This window comes from Carex rostrata, chromosome 22 (genome assembly GCF_964058835.1).
Source record: "Carex rostrata chromosome 22, lpCarRost1.2, whole genome shotgun sequence".
NCBI lineage: Eukaryota > Viridiplantae > Streptophyta > Magnoliopsida > Poales > Cyperaceae > Carex > Carex rostrata.
The window spans coordinates 7,359,433-7,372,141 of NC_135939.1; the positions used below are offsets into that span (position 1 = coordinate 7,359,433).

At 33.4% G+C, this 12,709-nt stretch overlaps 4 protein-coding genes across 4 annotated transcripts in view; 1 reads left to right on the forward strand and 3 right to left on the reverse strand.

Annotated features, from left to right (window-relative positions):
* The window catches only part of LOC144574249 (transcription factor HHO3-like), a 93,539-nt gene extending 86,271 nt beyond the window's left edge, over window positions 1–7,268 (reverse strand). Inside the window, exon 1 of the mRNA XM_078324176.1 lies at window positions 7,248–7,268. The gene's annotated coding sequence lies outside the window, so the exon portion shown is untranslated. The remainder of the gene's footprint in view (window positions 1–7,247) is intronic.
* On the forward strand, window positions 872–2,506 carry LOC144574026 (autophagy-related protein 101-like). The gene is made up of 7 exons (XM_078323845.1): window positions 872–1,025; window positions 1,122–1,158; window positions 1,265–1,350; window positions 1,451–1,546; window positions 1,628–1,787; window positions 1,872–2,037; window positions 2,182–2,506. Exons 1-7 carry the CDS (start codon window positions 993–995, stop codon window positions 2,249–2,251), a joined length of 648 nt encoding a protein of 215 aa, XP_078179971.1. The 5' UTR covers window positions 872–992; the 3' UTR covers window positions 2,252–2,506.
* On the reverse strand, window positions 5,199–5,789 carry LOC144573902 (uncharacterized). Its single transcript, XM_078323683.1, has 2 exons — window positions 5,538–5,789; window positions 5,199–5,357 (listed from the first exon to the last, which is right to left on the reverse strand). The coding sequence occupies exons 1-2, from the start codon at window positions 5,787–5,789 to the stop codon at window positions 5,199–5,201; spliced, it is 411 nt and encodes a 136-aa protein (XP_078179809.1).
* Window positions 5,669–9,196, reverse strand: LOC144573903 (uncharacterized). The gene is made up of 11 exons (XM_078323684.1): window positions 9,188–9,196; window positions 8,294–8,577; window positions 7,981–8,050; window positions 7,700–7,759; window positions 7,541–7,593; window positions 7,371–7,437; window positions 7,241–7,292; window positions 6,934–7,005; window positions 6,666–6,718; window positions 6,376–6,432; window positions 5,669–5,810 (listed from the first exon to the last, which is right to left on the reverse strand). The coding sequence occupies exons 1-10, from the start codon at window positions 9,194–9,196 to the stop codon at window positions 6,397–6,399; spliced, it is 756 nt and encodes a 251-aa protein (XP_078179810.1). The 3' UTR covers window positions 5,669–5,810; window positions 6,376–6,396.
* Between the last annotated feature and the right edge of the window lie 3,513 nt (window positions 9,197–12,709).

Consider the following 12,709-nt stretch of genomic DNA (forward strand, 5'->3'; position numbering starts at 1 on the left):
TTAAAACAAAAAACGCTACGTAGGATACCTTTCGTTATAGCTACGTTATTCGCAATATTTTTTTTTAACCTTTTCACTATAACACGATAATCGTTATTTAGAACCTTAGTCTGAAACATTCAAAAGCAAATTTCCTGTGTAGAAGAAACTCTTTAGATTGTATTAATTTTCTTAACTCTTCCAAACTGTCTTCTAATTAAGGTTTGTCTCGTTCTAGACTTGCCAAATAATTATGACACGTTACCCGTTCATGTAGCTATCATGTAGTTGAAATAATTATGACACAAAAGATACCAAACTTGCCACATAACGATGACGTAATTATCATGTCATTTTAAGCAAATTTGAGCCGTAGTTATTATGAGATAACATACTAATTTTGCATTAAAAATTAAAACAACAAAAAAAAAAAACATTTGCTATAAAATTTAATGGTATGAATTATTATTAGAAATTTATCTAATATGTCAGATCAACTTACAATTAATTGGTTTAATTGATAATTTTCTAGAAGCTGTAGTGCTGTACAGAATGGCAACACAAATGCGCCGTAGCAAATCCCGAATTCCAACTTTTTTCCCCATTTTTACTTCTAAATTTAAAAAGACATTTTTAATTTTCTATTTTCTATTTTGTTTTTTTCTTCCAATTAGCGCAGAGCTCTAATATTATTGACTGGTTAACTAAAGCTAATAGGGTAAAGATTTTAACAGAGTATTTTTGACTACACACAGCGCAGTAACCATATAAAATTAGTTTTGATTATATAGTTTGTGCGCTGCATGAAGTTAAAACTACTCTGTTAAAAATCTTTACCCAGCTAATAGCCTATACGATATACCAGTCGGTGCAAAGTCTAGAATTCGGTATGAGATAGTGTAAGCTCCAAGTAAACTCGTTGCTTGTTCCTGTTTCTCCCAAACCAAACCACCTCTATTTCGTTCTTTCGAGATCGGTCTAATTGATCGATTCCGCCTCCCAGTATTTTCGACATGAACTGCGAATCTTGCGAATTGAAAGAACTGGTTTATTCTTGTTATCTCATTTGCATGAATCATGATCTCGACTGTTTTATTTCCTTATAATTTTGTGCAATTTGGTTAATTTGAGGTTAATTGTAGGAGGTGGAGCAGTTTGAAATCCGAGAAGTTCTTCGGTGTAAGTGCATTACCTGATCTCCATTTTTACTTGATTGAAGAATCTAAAATATCAATGGAATCAATAGCTGATCATGAGATTTTAATTTGACTTTTGTTCGAATCAGGTATACTGCATACAATTTTTTTTCACAGAGCTTTAGGCCTTGTTCGACCAAGGGATGTTGACTGTGAACTTTTTGAATTAACATATGTAAGTAGCTTTATCAAATTTATCAAATTTATGTAATTTATTTTACTATGAGAAATTTTACTGTTTACTGTTATTAGTTCATGTTGTTATTGTTATGAAGGTTCAATGTGGAGTTGCTGAGGTAGAGAAAGAAATAGAAGAAAAGATCAATGAATTTATTACTAAAGTTAGCAAACATCCAAACAGAAGAAACCAGGTTTTAATTTTCAAATCAATAGATTGACTGAAAAATTTACCAGTTTGCAAAAATTCCTTGCTTATTGAATTTATTCTGTAGATATGTCTATCTTTCTATGAGATGAAGAGTAAGCAATCGGCATGGTCCAGTAGCAAAACCGAAAGGGTATATTGGGAAAGATGGTTCATTAATTTGCAAATAATTAACCAGAGAATGAATACCAAATCTAAGCATACCAGAGTAGGTTCTGATCATGGAGGTATATGTAGCTCTTTATTTGAATTTAAAGTTTTGTATCTAATCCAGATGAAAGTTGGATTTATTTATTCTGTTTGTTGTATAGAATTCAGTTTGGAGGAGAAGAAATTACACCGTTCAGCATTGGAGGCCTCCATTCGTGAAAACTTATTGCGTATTATAAAATTTGCGAATGAGAAAATGGATCATTTGCCACATATACCTCCTAATTTTGAAGGCATCTCTTATCCTTATGAAATAGCAATATTGAGGTTCAGTTTCTTATCCCTTGAACTGTAAAATAATGTTTTACCAAAGAACCCCAATTTTTTTGTCTTATGATATGAGACAATTTATGTTGTACTGGGCAATCTTTCTTGATCTGTTATTCTGTTAACATTTGATATTGTTTGCAGTTCAGCAGAATCATCTCTAGATATATTAAAAAGAATGCTACAAACGGGACACCAGACTACACTCAGTTGATTCTTCCTGTAACTTATTCTCTAATTTGGAGCACATTTATGTGCTCTTTTTTTTTCTTTTTCTGTTCTAAAACAGATTTTATGAGGATTAAAGATACATTAATTTATCTTCTTGCAAGAGAAGCATACAGGGTGTAAATTGTGTAAATTAGCTAGGCCTTTCTTTGTAAGTAGGGGCGAACCCGGTATAGAACCAGGGGGGCAGTTGCTCCTCCTGGATTTTGAGTTTTATTAGTGATCTATTGGTACCAATCGACTTTGCCTCTCCTTGAAATTTTTTTTGCCTCTCTCTGATGTTTGATTTGTAATTCGTGTTAGATTTAGTATTAAAATCAAAATAAATTTCTTGAATTATGATTGGTAATTAGAATTATAAGTTAAAGCATCATAAATTATAAGGAGTATGACTAAATTGCTATCGGTAGCACTTCGACCTAAATGCTACGGGATCAAATTTTAGTATTTAATGTTCAAACAACAAATCCAAACCGTTAGATGTTCAATCTATATTAAAATATGCTTAGAGACCAAATTTTATATTTTTTGAAATTTGTTTACTTTCATTAAACTAGTTTCAAAATCGTTATTTTTATTAAATTTCTGCAACATTGAAAAACAGCGGTTTTCAAGCCAGCTTAATAAATAGTCAAATAATTTCAAAAAAATGTAAAATTTGGTTTCCAAGCACATTTTAATATAGATTGAACATCAAATACTAAAATTTGACTCCGTAAGCACTTAGGTCGAAGTGCTATCGGTAGCAATTTAACCATACTCAAATTATAAGTTAGAGCATTGGAAATATAAGTTAAAGTATTGTTTTTTTTATCGATTATCCAATTAATTAATGGGTTTAAATTCGATGAGCTATTTAAATCCGATTCGATATTTTTTTGCCCCTCTGACAAAAATTCTGGATCCACCCGTCTGTAAGAAGTAAGAACAATTTTTTTCACTTTTTTTTTATGGGAAGGGGAAAAGAGGTATATTACAAGACATTTTTGTACAGTTGATTTATTCAATTAATGAACTTTTCCTGGCGTGTACTACTAAATTTCTATTACTCAGTCGTGAAGTATTAAATAATTGAGGGTGCTAACTATATATTGTGTAAGAATTTCGTCTCTCTTGTCTAGACGTTTGCTAAACCCCTAACGGGTTCAGCCCGTTTTGCCCGGTCCGTACCCGTTACCCGAGCTACCCGTTGCCCGGGTACAAACGGGTAGACGGGTACGGATAATAAACGGACCGGACAACCTAATTTGAAAAAAAACCCGTTATACCCGTACCCGTCTACCCGCCTACCCGTACCCATCTACCCGCATACCCGTACCCGCCTACCCGTACCCATCTACCCGCATACCCGTACCCGTTACTCGTACCCGACCCGTTTCACTTCAAAAAAATTTGAATTTTTTGAAAAAAAAAAGAAAAAAAAAGGGAAAAACAGAAAAAAAAAAAAAAAAAAAAACCGGGCGGACCGGACCCGTACCCGGATACCCGGATCCGTACCCGCGGTACCCGTACCCGTCAACCCGCAACGGGTACGGGTAATAAACGGACCGGATAGAGGTTTTGGAAAAATTACCCGTCTACCCGTTACGGGTTTTACCCGTACCCGACCTACCCCTTTACCCGTCCTACCCGTTACCCCTAACGGGTAACCCGGAACGGGTCACGGGTAACCCGTTAGCAAATGTCTACTCTTGTCCAGTACACAATTTATCATTTTTTCATTAAAATTTGTGTAAAAAGATATTTGTTATTGGTCTTAAAGTTTTTTAAAGTTGTATATAAAATTATAAATTTCCAAATCCGTCTTATTACTTTATGAGTGGTGGGCTAGTGTCATTAAGATTCGTATCATCCAATGATGCTGACCCCAGACACCGCATCATTTTATATTGTTGTCTTTTTCTTTTTTGAAAAAAAAAATGATCTCAAAGGACCACACACATAGAACGGATTCATTTACACTATTTTTTTTATAGCACTGAATTACATCCTATATTTTCAAAATTTAAATAGTCAATTCAAACCGTTGAACATGAATTATCGCCATCGCCATAGCCCTTTTTAAGTCCAAAATTAAATTGTGTTTTGGACTCAGTTGGAACTATTGAGACTAGCCGTCCCACATCAAATTATGTTTTGTGTTTTGGGAGAAAGTCAGGTGCTTACCAGGTACCAGCAACCATATATATATATATAGAGAGAGAGAGAGAGATGGGCTATGGTGCATTGCAATGCATAGGCCATGGTGTGCATTGAACCATAAATCACCGATTCAAAGTCCAAATGACCGATCCAAACCGTTCATCTTGTTCTCCATATTAATATGTGCTTGGAGACCAAATTTTATATTTTTTGAAATTTTTTTACTATTTATTAATCCACTTTGAAAATCGCTGATCCAACGGTGGCTTCTGATTTTACTGTTCCAAACAGTCACCGTTGGATCAGCGATTTTCAAAGTGGATTAATAAATAGTAAAAAAATTCCAAAAAATGTAAAATTTGGTCTACAAGCACATATTAATATGGAGAACAAGATGAACGGTTTGGATCGGTCATTTGGACTTTAAATCGGTAATTTATGGTCCAATACACACCATGGCCTATGCATTGCAATGCACCATAGCCCATCTCTCTCTCTCTATATATATATATATATATTTTGTAAGAGAAACCCGTAGGCTTTACCACCGCCATACTCTGCCGACAATATCATAACATAACATAACAGGTAGTCGACATTTATAAATAATGAATTAATTCTCAAACCTTGCACCTCTTCAATCGCAAACCCATGAAATCAAAATTCATCATTACAAGTTTCCTATTCTTTCACTACTGACATAAATTAATGAATTAGAAAAAAAAAAAAAAAAAACCTATTTTCTTTTCTTTTCAATACTAACTAAATCTTACTATTACATAAGACAAAAATTATTTGGTTTTCACTTCTGTAGAATCCAACATGGAATCAACGTCTGGAATTACAATAGCACGTTCCTTCCTGAGCTGGCCGATAACACAACATTGCTTCTCTTTTAAACCAACAACAGCCACATCTTGACTGAATTTGCATTCTGACCCTGGATAAACCTGAAAACAAATTCAAGAAATAAATTTGTTGCACAGATAACAAAAAACCAGGACTGGCATAGCCTAAGTAATTTGTTTTCTTTTTTTAGTGAATAAATAGAAAAAAAAGCAACTCTGCAATAAAAATAACAAAAATCAATTTGGAATTTGATGCAAAATGTTATTTGGGTCTACACGCACATCAAAGAGATTCTCTCCAAACTTCATCTTTACTTTCCCGCTTTTACACACGAGCAATTTCCCCATATAGCCTGCTGACAATTCCCTTAGCTTGCACCCCTTCTTTGCACCCCTCGAACTGCTGGGCCCCATATCCTTCTTTGCACACCTTGAACTGCTGGCCTCCGTATCCTTCTTTGCACCCCTCAAACTGCTGTCCCCCATATCAGGCTTAGACAGAGGTAACACGGCAGGCAACTGAAAGAAGATCATTTGCGGGATGTCACTCTTTACCTGCAATAACGATTGAGTTTGTTAAAAGAAGAGTGTGTGTATAGTTACCCCAATTTCATCGATACCCTGCAAAAAAGAGAATAACCTTTAATTTTCCCTTATCTCTCCCCCCCCCCCCCCCCCCTCTCCCCTGCCTCACACACACCACACCAAAACCAAATAAACAAAATGTAAGTTTTGTACATTTTTTTGGTCCTTGACAAAAGAGAGAAAAAAGGATAACATGCACAACTTTCTAAATGTATTGAAAAATGGTATGGCATGGCATTTTCTTATATTCATTGTCATTAAAGAATCTAATTTTACTGGGATGCACAGGATAGTTAGCAGTTAATTTGCAGGAAAGCACTTGAAGTTTTTCATACATTTAAAAAAGAAAAGAGACATACACTCAAGCCAAGTTTGGAGGCTGGATCTAACTCAGTCCCAAACACGAAAGAACTAGCAATTGACCCACCAAATTCCTCCTCGTTAAGTATTTTTTACAAGGACAAAATTCAAGAGCCCAAGGATAAGTAAACACAAAATACACAATATAAATTTAAAAAAAAATTAGATCAAGTACTTGGATCGCTTCTATCTTCTCTCAGAGGAAGTGTGATGGGATAGTTTGAATATCATCCTGCACAACAAAAATATAGTATTATATTATGGCTACCAAAGATAATTATATATTGAATTCATATCAATTGGAGGAACACCTTGAAAAATCCAAGGAAAATAAAATCAAATGGATGAGGACATAAATATTAAGTGCATTAATGGAACTAACAAATTGAGACCTGATGACTGATTGCTGGTATTGTAAATGTTATCATTGCTGAATATATTCAGGTTCTGTGAATATGTACTCACCCAAGGAAATTCATATTCTTTTTCTTCTTTATCTACTTTAGAGGATGACAAACCTGAATAAAACATTAAAAAAAAAATGAACATAAAAGAAGAAAAGTTGGGTTAGATAATTACAAACACCTGCACCCTGGATGGAAGAAAATTGAACAATTTATAAACCAGTTATGACTTGGTAAGGATGGCAATTAAGGAACTATGCTAGTTAATAAAGACATTATCTAATTCATCAATGATTGCAATTGCAAACTAGCCTTTTGTGAACCTTTACCAGTAAAAGATCCAGAAGCACCAAAAGTTGTATAAGAAGTTGTTGCTCCAAATGCAATTTGCTCCACGCTAGCTGAATTAATGACGATCACGACAATAACAACAAGTTAGCTCTCAGTATAACTAGAACCATCTATGTCTATTTTACAATTATGATATGATGATACGGAGTTTCTTTCAGGATTATCTTGAAAAAACTCCTTTACCAGAACATTATTGCACTGCAACAATAAAATATTGTACCTTGTACTCTTCAATACTGCCTGTCAAAAGCATATGTTAATCACATATTAAGGACAGGGTATTACCTTTCACCTTTTCCTCTATCTTTGGCATTCTCCTGCCAAAGCCAGCATTATTCTGACATAAAAAAAATAATTTGATGCCTATTTTCAAACCTCGAGCAATATTTTTGGTAGAAAAATGAGAAGTAAGAACCTTAGCCGTTTGAATGTGCTGAAGCAAATCTGTGTCCATAGGCTCCTCCTTGATATTAGTCGGTTCTCTGAAACAATTACAAAACAAAATTTACCACAAATAACTAGAAAATGGTATTTAAACTAAAACAGATTAAAAAAAAAGTAAGAGCTTTTATTGGTCTACATTACATTTTGGGTACTGTAGGCTTCTTCTGTGTAGGTCTTTTGGGCGCAAATTTCATCTGTGAGAATACATTAATTAGATATTAGAAATGATAAAGCACAACCACTTCATATAATATCAATGAAAGAAGCAAAAAGGAAAAAGAAAAAAGAAAAAAGAATAACCTTAATTTTAGAGGCAGGTTTAGTATCTGTTTCTTTCTTCATCTTCAGGATCCAAGATAACTAACTAGATAGATAAAAAGAAATGCAAACAATATTATAAGAGAAATGATCGGATTATGATGTAATTGTAAATTGATGTAGATAGGGTTTAACTTTGAATGGATCACGCACCCACGCAAATTTGCAGTAATCAGATGGTGTAAGTTAGGGATTGATGAAGACGATTAATAAATGAAAAAGAATAGCAAAGGAAGGAGGAAAGAGAACGAAGAGAGGCTGACTGTAGAGAGCGGGAGAGCGGCGGCAGGGACGGGAGGGAGTGACAAACGAAGAGGCAACTGTTTCTTATTCCTGCTATGAAGGGGCGTCAAATTTATGATGAATAGTCATGTTTTAATCTAGTTGCGAAGATACTGTTATCAGTGTTTCTATCTTAGCAATTTATGTTGCTGTTATATGATGATTCAGCAGCCACTGTTATATTTGCTGTCATAATTGTGGTGGCTGCTGTTCTGTGATTTGGTTGTATAAATTATTGAGACAAATGGATATTTCTATAAGAACCGAAGTGGAAGAGAGAGGGAGCAAACTAACCAGATACCGTGACTGGTGGCGTCGTGGCGGAGGAGTAGTGGCACCGTGGCGGTCCTGGCGGAGGACGGGTGGCGGAAAGAGAGGGAGAAAGAAGTCACCGTGGCGGAGAGAGTGACAGAGAGAGAGAGATGGAATGAAGGAGAGAAATCACATCTGTGGTGGCGGAGGCGCGATCTGGTGGCGGAATGAGGACAGAGAGAGCGACAGAGAGGTCTAAGAGACGGAGAGGAGAGCGACAGAGAGAGCGAGAGAGAACGAGAGCAGCGGTTGCTCAGTGCTAATTGCTAAAACCCCTAAATTCAATTTTACTGTATTAACATATAAGCCCAACGGGCTGCCCATGGGTAGGGGTGTTCATCGGTTCGGTTCGAATCAAATCGAACTTGGCAAACTAAAGTTATAATTCGGTTTTAAAAATAGAACCGAACCGAATTAGCATTGCAACCGAACCGAACCGAAGTTTTATTTCGGTTTGTTCGGTTCAAACCGAAATATATTAATTTTTTTATTTAAAACAATTGATTTATAATAAACCGAAGTATATTAAGAAATAAACTAAGATATTTAGAAATAAACCAAGTATTTAAAGCAACTGATTAAGAAATAAACCGGAGTATTAAAAAATAAACCGGGGTGGTTCCGATCAAATTCATATTATATGAAAGTTCGGTCGGTTCGGTTATGTTGGTTTTGAAATTTTTCAAACTGAACCGAACCGAAGTTATAATTCGGTTTTGAAAAGCCAATCGAACCGATCCAATAAACCGAAACGTTTAAACCAAACTAATTTGGTTCGGTCCAAAACCGATTAAACCGAACCGTTTGAACACCCCTACCTATGGGATTAGAGTTAAGTCCAGGTCTGATCTGGCCCGTCTTTAGGCTCGGCCTTACCTGGCCCATTACAGGCTTACAGCACCAGGCCGACCGGATAAAGGACGGGGTGTATATCAACGGGTCTTCGGGTCAACTGAGCTTTTTTGTTATTTCTAAACATGATGAATATATTAAAATGTACTTGCAAATCAAATTTACATTTTTTTTATTTTTATATTATTTATTAAAATGGATACGAAAATTCAATGATTTGAAAATAATGATTTAATAAAATACTTAATAAATAGTAAAAAAATTCAAAAAAATATAAAATTTGATCTGCAAGCAATTTTAATAAATTTATCATGTTGAATGATTTGGATCGATTGTTTAGACTTTAAAAAAAAATTAAATATAAAGTGGAATCAGGTGTCATCATAAACAGTTTATGTGAATCCTTCTTCTTTTAGAGTAGAACTAGGGTGCTCTTAAGTTCATCTAGTTTTTTGATGAAACTTGGTGAACTCAAGTATAAAATCCGTCAAATTGGCTTTAAATGACGAATCCGAATTGTTAAAATCCGCATACCTTACGAGTGATGCGTCTGTATGTGAAAATTTTAAACATTTGAATTAATTCAGTATAAAGTCAAGCGGTCAAAAAATGATTAAAAAATAAATGCTTTAAAATTAATTTATTAAGCTTCTAATTTTGACCGATTGACTTTATACTAAATTAATTCGAATGTTTAAAAATTTCACATGTAGATGCATCACTCGTGAGGTAAACGGATTTCAACGGTTTAAATTCATCATTTGAAATTGATTTGACGAATTTTAAACTTGAGTTTTCAAGAGGCTTGGTGAACTTAAAAACACACTATTTCTACTCCCTCTTTTAATATATTACTTGCCAGATAATCATCTTTCTTGAACACCAGGTATTATGTAGACGCAAGTTTATTTATTGTGTACACTAGCTTATTTCAATTAAAATATAATTGTTAACATTTTTTTATGTAGTTTTAACCAAGTCTAAATGCATTTTAACAACTATCAACGGTTGTTTTTAACTTTCAGGCTTATTTTCCGAATTCCTTAAAATGCATACTTAAGTATTATTCAATTTATATATAAATATTATATCAATACACACTTGATTATTGTATTAATTATACTTGTTTATTCAGTTTTTATAGATGTTGATAACGAACAAGTTATTGATAGTTTTGACTTTTGAGTAATGAATTAGGAATTACATATAATATTCCTTTTTATTATTCCAAACAAATTTTGGCAGCCCAATTTCAGACATATCTCCATACCACCCCGTGATTTTTATTAATACCTTCCAACAAAAAAAGATACCAAATATGCCCTCTGGGTGTTTACCAAATCGTCTAGTGTTTGAGCGGTCATCTACAGTAATTTTTTTTTTAGAGATCTTAATATTTTCATCTAAAAATGGGAAATGAAAAATGTTCAATTTTATAGCAAACATTCATTTTGATATTTTTTTTTAATATTCAATTTAGTGCTAAAAATGAGAAATGTCAAGGCAATACCCCGCGCCGCATAACTTATGGGTAATAAATCTAACTTGAAAGACAGTAAAAGAGATATAAAAACATTAATTTTAATGTTCAATTTTTATAGCGAACATTCATTCTATACACACTAAATATATCTAAAAAAAAATGTTTAGTTGACCGCCCCACAGTGGGGCAGTTTACATCTCCAATGGGTGCATGGATGTTCAATTTTACGTCTTCAATGGCTGTTCAAGTATTTGCAATCTAATCTGACAAATTAGAATGTCTCTTCAAAGTAATCTAATCTGATCGATGTAACATCACAAAATCTCTCTATAATTATAATCTACTCATCTAGGATACAACCATTTTTTTTCAAATCTACCCTGACTACCTGGCCCACGGGCGGCCCACACCTCCTAGCAGACCGCCCCTGGCACGGGCGGTCCTCTTTTTTTTTTTTAGAGATCTTAATATTTTTTATTTAAATAATTTTGTGAAGAAAATTTTTTCTTATTTAGAGTGTATGCCAAAAAATAAGACATTTGATATATTTATGTAGTGATGTCGTAACTCTTTATAACTTTAATTTGATTTGTCAGTTGAATATCACAAGTCTAAAGATAATACTAATTAAGCACTTGGCCTTGATTCTTAATAATTTATTTTATTCAAATATACACAAGGAAATATAGTTAGATTGCCTCAATGATGTCAACTTTTTTTTAGAGAATAATTGGATTATTTGATTATTGTCGACATATATCATTTGCTCGGAGATAGGCAAACGAACACAATAAATAGTAAATGTATTTTAAAATAAGTATATGAATAATTCTTGAATAATCTCTTGGGCTTTTGACTAAACAAAATACCGATCGTTGTACGTCTACCGTTGAACGAAAACTTAAACTGAATTTTTGAGGTACTAAACGATGTTTTTTTTAAAATTCTGATGCTTCAGATATGACGATTCCCAATGTTCCACCAAGGCAAAATCGGATCCGTCTCGTCTCCCCCTTTCCGAAAAGTGTTCATACGTCCAAATCTGACTTTCCTAGCCAAAGTTATGACTGTTTAAAGTTTTTTCAAAAGCTAAACTTTGGAAATTCATAACTAACTATAGAAAAATCTAAATAAATTGAAATTTGTGTCAATTATGTGTATTTTTAATGCTCTACATGCTGGTAATATCACTTTTGCAGTTTGGCCTTTGTATCAGTCCAAACTTGCTGATTTACCAGCAGATGTCAAATTTGATATACATATACATTTGCGGCCGCATGGGCTATGTATATATGTATAATATATGTATTATATGTATATTATATGTATAATATGTATATTTGTATATTATATGTATAATATGTATAATATATGTATTATATGTATATTTGTATAAGGAAATATGCTAGCATGCTATGCATAGCATAGAGCTCCTCCATGCAACGGCTCGGATTTCAAGTTTTCAAAATCCTAACGGTCGATTCGAACCGTTCATCTTGTTCTCCATATTAATGTGTTTGGAGACCAAATTTTATATTTTTTGGAATTTTTTTACTATTTCTTTAGATTTATTGAAAATCCCTATTTTCAGCAAATCTAGACCATAAAAAAACAGGGATTTTCAATAAATCTAAAGAAATAATAAAAAAATTCCAAAATATGTAAAATTTGGTCTCCAAACACATATTAATATGGAGAACAAGATGAACGGTTCGGATCGACCGTTAGGATTTTGAAAACTTGAAATCCGAGCCGTTGCATGGAGGGGCTATATGCTATGCATAGCATGCTAGCATATTCCTTTGTATAATATATGTATTATATGTATATATGTATAATATATGTATTATATGTATATTTGAATAAAATAAATTATTTTAAAAAAAAAGTTAACATCATTGAGGCAATCTAACTATATTTCCTTGTGTATATTTGAATAAAATAAATTATTAAAAATCAAGGTCAAATCCTTAATTAGTATTATCTTTAGACTTGTGATATCCAACTGACAAATCAAATCAAAGTTATAAAGAGTTACGACATCACTACATAAATATATCAAA

What these genes read in the sequence shown, in the direction of transcription:
- LOC144574026 (XM_078323845.1), top strand. Translation starts at nt 993, where the DNA reads ATGAACTGCGAATCTTGCGAATTGAAAGAACTG. An exon ending in CTTGCGAATTGAAAGAACTG is followed by an intron (nt 1,026 to 1,121) that starts GTTTATTCTTGT and finishes GGTTAATTGTAG; the next exon opens with GAGGTGGAGCAGTTTGAAAT. An exon ending in ATCCAAACAGAAGAAACCAG is followed by an intron (nt 1,547 to 1,627) that starts GTTTTAATTTTC and finishes TTTATTCTGTAG; the next exon opens with ATATGTCTATCTTTCTATGA.
- LOC144573903 (XM_078323684.1), bottom strand. An exon ending in CCGCTCTCCCGCTCTCTACA is followed by an intron (nt 7,760 to 7,980) that starts GTCAGCCTCTCT and finishes CTATCTAGTTAG; the next exon opens with TTATCTTGGATCCTGAAGAT. An exon ending in AAGCCTACAGTACCCAAAAT is followed by an intron (nt 7,438 to 7,540) that starts GTAATGTAGACC and finishes TAATTGTTTCAG; the next exon opens with AGAACCGACTAATATCAAGG.
- LOC144573902 (XM_078323683.1), bottom strand. Translation starts at nt 5,789, where the DNA reads ATGATCTTCTTTCAGTTGCCTGCCGTGTTACCTCTGTCTAAGCCTGAT. An exon ending in TTGGAGAGAATCTCTTTGAT is followed by an intron (nt 5,358 to 5,537) that starts GTGCGTGTAGAC and finishes ATTTGTTTTCAG; the next exon opens with GTTTATCCAGGGTCAGAATG.